The sequence below is a fragment of the Cygnus atratus genome, chromosome 26 (assembly GCF_013377495.2).
Source record: "Cygnus atratus isolate AKBS03 ecotype Queensland, Australia chromosome 26, CAtr_DNAZoo_HiC_assembly, whole genome shotgun sequence".
Lineage (NCBI taxonomy): Eukaryota > Metazoa > Chordata > Aves > Anseriformes > Anatidae > Cygnus > Cygnus atratus.
The window spans coordinates 2,972,817-2,979,385 of NC_066387.1; the positions used below are offsets into that span (position 1 = coordinate 2,972,817).

The following is a 6,569-nucleotide window of genomic DNA, read 5'->3' on the forward strand; positions in this document are numbered from 1 at the left end:
AGCTTCAAAGATATCCACAGAAAGGCACCAGCAACTGGCTCCAGGAAAGCCCTGGGCGACTTTCTCACCCTTTTCCATTTCTAAAGAAACCTTTTTTTGGACTGCTTTATTGTCAAGAGAAGTGACCACAAGTAAGGGATTTTGGTATGTTATTAAAAGAGATCAGAGCACCTCTTAGGCTGCAAGAACAAATAAAAGGCAGACATTTCATTCATGGAAGCGTACAGAACGGCTCCTGGAGAGAAGCGTGCTACAGGAGGATCTGTAGCCCTCAGTGATAAAACCCCATTCTTTGTGCAGGATAATTACTCAGATAACAAAATCATCCTTTCCCACTGCTTCATTTACATCAAAAGATAAAGCAAAGTATGTAAGGAAAGGTGTCCTTAAAGCGTCACTGTTATCCTTTTTCAGGGGAAATGTTTACAGCTGCAGTGCAGATTAGCTCTTCCCATGAGGAAATTCAGATGAAATGAAACAAACCAAGCCTGTTGATTGCAAACGCCCAGTATTACCATATCCACAAGCGTACCATCCCTAGGAAACAAGCAAGAGCTGAAAAGAGAGGCTTACCAGCAAGAAGTCCAAGGCACTTGCATTCTAGCAGCCATTTTTTTTTATTATTATTTAAAGTTGAGCGCTCATCAGCTCACAAATTAACAAATTCCATTCCTGCAGTTTAGATCGTTTCAGCCAAAACGAGGAAAAAAATAGAATGCAGCTAAACTATGTCTGCACTTTACATCTCAATAAAAGTTAAACCTCCTTGCTTTATAAATAAAAGTTATAGTTAACACTGCAAAATGTCATGGCAGATCTACAGTATCTTTAAGGGCAGAGAGCACTGGATTATTGAGGCTTATGGATACGCTGGCTTATAAATACACGTAGAGAAGCTTCAGAAGCATATAGTGCATGGTTGTTTATCAGGGTTCTGCACTCCCAATCTTGCCCTTTCCCAAAGCTCTGAGGCAGCTGCTTCACCCTCCACTGTGCTTTCCATTCTGCCCGGGGCCAAAATATGAGCCACAGGGTGCCAAAGCCCAGTCACTCCCCCTGCAAGAAGATAAACTGCTGGAACAGCGTCGTGTTTACCACCACTGTTTACCACCAAGAAGGGTTCTGCTAATGGAGGCAAATACCTACGCTGAGACTACAAATTTAAAGAGAAAAAAACAAGTTGTGTGTGGATTCTAATTAGAGAAAGGAGCTTGTCTGAACAGGAGCCAAATGACATTCCAAATTCAATCCCTGAAGTAGCACCATCCTCAGTGAAGTTACAAAAAGAGTCAGAAGCCAAAACCAGATGCTAAGAACCCACCCCGTGTAGAGGTCTTAGAATGGGGTAACAGAGCCCACTGGGCTGACACCAACAGTCTCAGAAGGCACCTGTAACTTGCATTTCTTTCTTGCTTCCTCCTCCAGACCACCCTCATGCAAACATCCCACACTCACTCACTTGCTTTAATAACCCCCCGAGCACCACCCTCACTACAGGTACCTCCCATCCTAGAAGGGCGTGCACGAGCACATCCTCAAAGACGTTTCAAAGTGCACGGGTTTGGCCCTGAAACCTGGCGACATCCATTCTGCACAGCTCAACTTGAACACCTGCTGGGCTCTGGAGCTGAAGGACCCCACGTGGGGGAGTTAATGTGTGCAGAACGGGCAAGATAAGGGCCTGAACTCCACATCAGTACCTTGTTTCTAAGGTCGCAGTTTTTCCTCCCCGTTCATATAAACCAGTATCTATTGATGAAACTATATAACCAGAACTGACCTTACTACATCTTACAGGATTGAAGTAGTCTTGCAGCATAGATAGGGCCTGGCTCTAAAAGAGAAAAAATAACCCAGGTTTATGCACAATCATTGAAATCTCAGGCCTTTAACACCACTTGCTACGTGGCCAACCAAGTAAAGAGGGGAAAAAAAAGTCCTCAGCATACCCAGCCCTAGTGTCATGCAAGGCAACTACCTCAGCAGAGAATAAGCCACTCGGCCGTTAGACTTTTACTGTACCAAATCTGAGAAGGGAGTGGGGAAAGAATTAGTTGGAAGGTATTTTATTCCTCACTTGCATTCCTATCTATTCAGTATTTGGGATGGGAGGGGCTAGAGCACATAATGTGATGTGTAGCTGCTCCAAAGCTTAACGCTGTGTTAATCCAGCACTAATGGGAGAGGCAGCAAGTCCCAGGGATCTCCATTTTCCTTCCTTCTCCGGATAAGATGGTTGGTATGGGAAAGGGCAGGGGCTGCAGCCTTCTCTGGACACAGTGCACTGGAGATATCTAGTACCTGAAGATGACAACAATGAGGGACAGCCACGAGCTCGAGCCTCCTCCTCCCCTACCCCTGCACACGCCAGCTTGATGGTGACAGATGAGGACAAAGCTCGCAGCCCATCTCAGCACAGCGACGGCCTTCGACATCCAGACAAGGATGGCCCGAGATCTCAGGCTGCTCTACCTCTTCGGGGTGAAACAGGTGAGGGGAAAGGCTGGGGGCTTCAGCTCTCCCACCCTAGTGCAGTTCAATGAAGGCTTCCAGTTCCTCAGGGATGAAACCCTTGTAGGGAATCTTGTGCTTGTCCAGGGCGCGAGCAGCAAGGCACTGGAGGGTGATGTAATTGAAGGGCTGCATCATGCTCTTGGTGAGCAGCTTCTCATCCAGCAGCTCATAAGCAGTCTGCTTGAAGGCATTGGTGGCGTCCATATGGGCTCCAGCCTCCATCAGGGCACTCATGATCAGCGGGCAGTTGTTGCGGGCAGCAACGTGCAGCGGCGTGTTGTTGTCGTAGTCACGGCTGTCTGGGTCAGCCCCGCACTCCAGAAGCAAGTTCACGACATGGAGCGAGGGGAACTTGCCCACTGGATAACGTCCCACTGTCGTGGTATCTTTGTCCACAGCCATATGCAAAGGAGTGAAGCCATTCTTGGCCCGGGGGCTGCACTTCAGCAGGCGGTAGATAGTCTGACGCTTCTGGTGTTCCTGCTCTGGGGTGCACTCCACCTTCTCCAGCAGGAAAACCAGGTGGAGGATAATGGCCAGCGTCTTGGTGAACTGTGCTGAGTCAACTACAGGGTCCTTGCCGTGTACGAGTGCCCTCTCCACCTCCCGGACACCTTTGCTCAGTACTCCCATGAGATCAGAGAAGCCCAAGTGGGTAGCTAAAGTGCCTTTGGAGCGGTCCTGAAGCACGTAAGAGAAAAGCTCAGCAAAGGAAAGGAAACTACTGGCAGTCATCGGACTAAGAGGCTCCAGGTTGCCTTGCTGCATGTCCAGAGCATACTTCCACAGGTTAATGCAGCGTTCGAAATTGCCAGAGTCAGCATAAACTGCTCCTCGGTAACGGATGTAATAGGAAGTGTCTGGGTGCGAAGGACCCAAGATGCGCTCTCTAATCAGCAGTGCCTGCATGCGCATCTCATCTGGATCAGTAATCAAGGCTTCCAGCTCCTCCAGCGAGCTCACTTCCCGTGAATAGTCGTATGCCAACACCAGCTGCCGGGGCTCAGGCTTAGGTAGGTACTGCCCGCCCTCATACCGAAGCTCCATTGCCCTTCGCCAGTACTTGTGCGCTCCCAAAAGGTCACGTTTCTTATCCACAAACGTGGCACCCAGCAACTCCAGTGCTTCCACAGCAGCCTCTCGAGTGCAGAACACATTAGGAACCTGCTGCTCATCCTGACTGGAAGCTGAGGCGCAGCATCTCTCATGCCCCCCTTCTTCGCAGCCCTGAGGAGTTTCCCGACAAGCACTGCTGCACCTCTGATGGCTCCCACCTGAAGCACAGGTCCCATTTTGGTTCCCTGCCACCTCCTCTTCCTCCTGCTGCAGCCCTCCCTGGATGAGGTACTCCACAATATTGGTGTGACCGGTGACACTGGCAGCTAGCAGAGGAGTCATGCCATAACCATCTTTCTCCATGCGAGCTTTGGAGCGGAGCAGTAACTGCAGGATCTCCAGGCTGCCAGACTCAGCGCAGTCGTGCAGGGCCGTGTTCCCCTTCACGCTCCGGCGGTTGACATCAGCCCCTTTCTCTAGCAAGTAACGTGCAATCTCCCGGTGCCCTTTGTAGCAAGAGATCATCAAACACGTGTGTCCATGCCGGTTAGCTACTTCCAGGTCGGCCCCACGCTCCCCGACTAAGTAGCGCACGATCTCCAGATGCCCATCAAAGCAAGCAGCCCGCAGCGGCGTGGAGTTGGTCAGCGTGGTCTGGTTCACCGAGGCGCCGTGATCCAGGAGGCTGCGCACCACCCCCAGGTGCCCGGCCGCAGATGCCGCCCATAGCGGCGGGGCCCCCTCGATGGTCTCTCCGTCGAAGTTGACGGAGCCGCCCTCCTCCACGCGGGCTCCGCAGTGATCCAGCAGGTACTCCACCACCTCCAGGTGCCCGTGCCGGGCGGCGATCAGCAGCGGGGTGCTCCCACCCCCGGGGCCGTCGCCACCTCCGGGCCCTGCCGTCAGCGCCTCCAGCTCCTCCCGGCTCCGGCTGCCCAGCAGCTTCTGCAGCAGCTTCAGCTTCCCATCGCGGGCCGCGTTGTACACGGCCGTGCGCAGGTCCATGGCGACGGGGGCCGCGGCGACCGCACCGGCGACCGCACCGGCCACCTCCTGGCCATGGACCGGCTCCTCCGCGCCCCCAGCTCGGCCCGGGGCAGGCGGTGGGCGAGGACGGCCCCCGTGGGACAAGGAGCCGCTACGGGGCCGGAGCCATCCGGCCGGACGCCGCTTGTCCCGCCGCAGCAACCTTCAGTCTCTTCGCCCGGCCGCCATCTTAGGTTGTAACGCGAAACAAAATGGCGCCCGAGCGGGGCCGGCGGCGGGGCTGGAGGAGGAGGATGGGAAATGGAGTCCCGCGCCCGGAAGAACCCGGCCGGCCCCGCGGGAGCGGCTCCCCGGTGGACTCCATTTCCCGGCAGGCAGCAGGAAGGGGGAAGTGGCCGGATACCACGAGCAGTGCCGGGACCCCGCGCGGGGTATCTTGGGAAATGCAGTCCGGCCGGGCCCAGAGGGCAGCCCCTCCCCGGGGATCCCGGGGGGGCCGAGCCGCGTTTCCCAGCGCCCCCCGCGGTGCTGGGCTGCGGGGCTGCCGGGGGAGGGGAGCGGAGCGGGAGCGGCGCTGAGGGGAGGCGGCGGGTCCGGGCCGGCCCTAAAGAGGCCTCAAAGCGGCCAGGGCGGGGAGCCCGGCCTGGGGCTGGGGGAGCGGGGCCGGTCCCGAGATTTGGCAAAAAGGCCCCGCTGGCCGTGCCTGGGGACCCCGGGAGCTCGGGCACGGCGGCCCGAGGTCGCTGTGCCAAGCAGAAGTGCGCTTAGCTTTAAAAAGCGTTCTGTGACATTCCAGAGGCAGGTTTCATTGTAGGTTTTATTTCTATTAAATTCCTGGAAGTGATCGAACTCCAAAACAGCTACACAGCATGCTAGTACAGCACCAGCCCGGGACATTTTTAAAAAGGGTTGTAGTGTTTTAAAGCGTGCAGCTTGTTTGCTGAGGAGACGTTCGCCTGGAGGTAGCAGAGCTGCCTGTCCAAGCACCACACACAGATTAATTCCCCTTGATCCCTGCTGTAGTACAAGATGTACAACTTTGTACATTCCTGAATGGTAACGCAGAACAAGGAACAAATATTTAAGGCAATAGTTTAGATTAGTAAAGCTTTAGTTACCAGAACCTATTTTTAGGGCAGAAGTTGAATTTACGGTGTTCTAATCTTTATATGGGGAATTGGCACAAGGTTTCTCCTGTTGTGTTTTATTTATAGCTGTTTCTTCTTTCCAGGGAAATAAGATTAGCCTCATTATTTCCATTACTATTACTCTGTCTATCATTATTATTATTCAGTCCATCCATCCTTCCACCCATTTAGGTCTTGTCTGGAATTACCTAGGATTATCCCGCTAATGCGCGTTGCCTTCACACAGAATATCATTTTTGTTGCTAAGAAACTGCTTTTGCATAACAGACAGTGTGGGCCTAATTTTCACTTCAGCAGCTGTTAAAGTCAACGGGAGCAGCAGGTGCTCAGCGCTCCTGAGCCAGAGCCAAAGTGTCCATGGCAGAATTCCCACACAAAGTCTGACCATGCATGCAAGCGTCTCGTCTACGCGTGCAACGTGCTTGGGGACAGAGCTGCTTCATGTTTAAAAGAAAATGAGCAAAGGTGTCCTTCCACCTCCGGTGTGTGCATGCTGTGCAAGTGCAGCTTTCTGTATGCCAGGACAGAAGTGGCTGCGTGCACTGGAAGCTATTTGAGACTATTCCCATGTCCCCTCAGCACACAGATGTGCAAATACACATCTACGTTCAGCTAAAAAACATGTTCTCAAACATAAATAGCTGTCAGCAATGAGTTTGGGTGCACGTGGTCCATTTTAATATTAACATGTGAGGCTTCATGTGCGTGTCTGTGTGCATAGCTGACTACATGTAAATGTCAAAAAGCTAAAAATGTGAGCAGAACGTATGCATGTGTGGCGTGTACCTGTACACAAGTCTGTACACCTGCTTGTGCACATCCGTGTATGAAATCCACAGCACTTAGGCTGTTTGTACTGCAGCA

General features: G+C 52.9%; 1 protein-coding gene across 1 annotated transcript; it reads right to left on the reverse strand.

The window, feature by feature from the left end:
* Positions 1-583: 583 nt before the first annotated feature.
* On the reverse strand, positions 584-4,846 carry FEM1A (fem-1 homolog A). Its single transcript, XM_035567701.1, has one exon. It carries the CDS (start codon positions 4,573-4,575, stop codon positions 2,527-2,529), a length of 2,049 nt encoding a protein of 682 aa, XP_035423594.1. The 5' UTR covers positions 4,576-4,846; the 3' UTR covers positions 584-2,526.
* Positions 4,847-6,569: the final 1,723 nt, after the last annotated feature.

What these genes read in the sequence shown, in the direction of transcription:
- FEM1A (XM_035567701.1), bottom strand. Translation starts at nt 4,575, where the DNA reads ATGGACCTGCGCACGGCCGTGTACAACGCGGCCCGCGATGGGAAGCTG.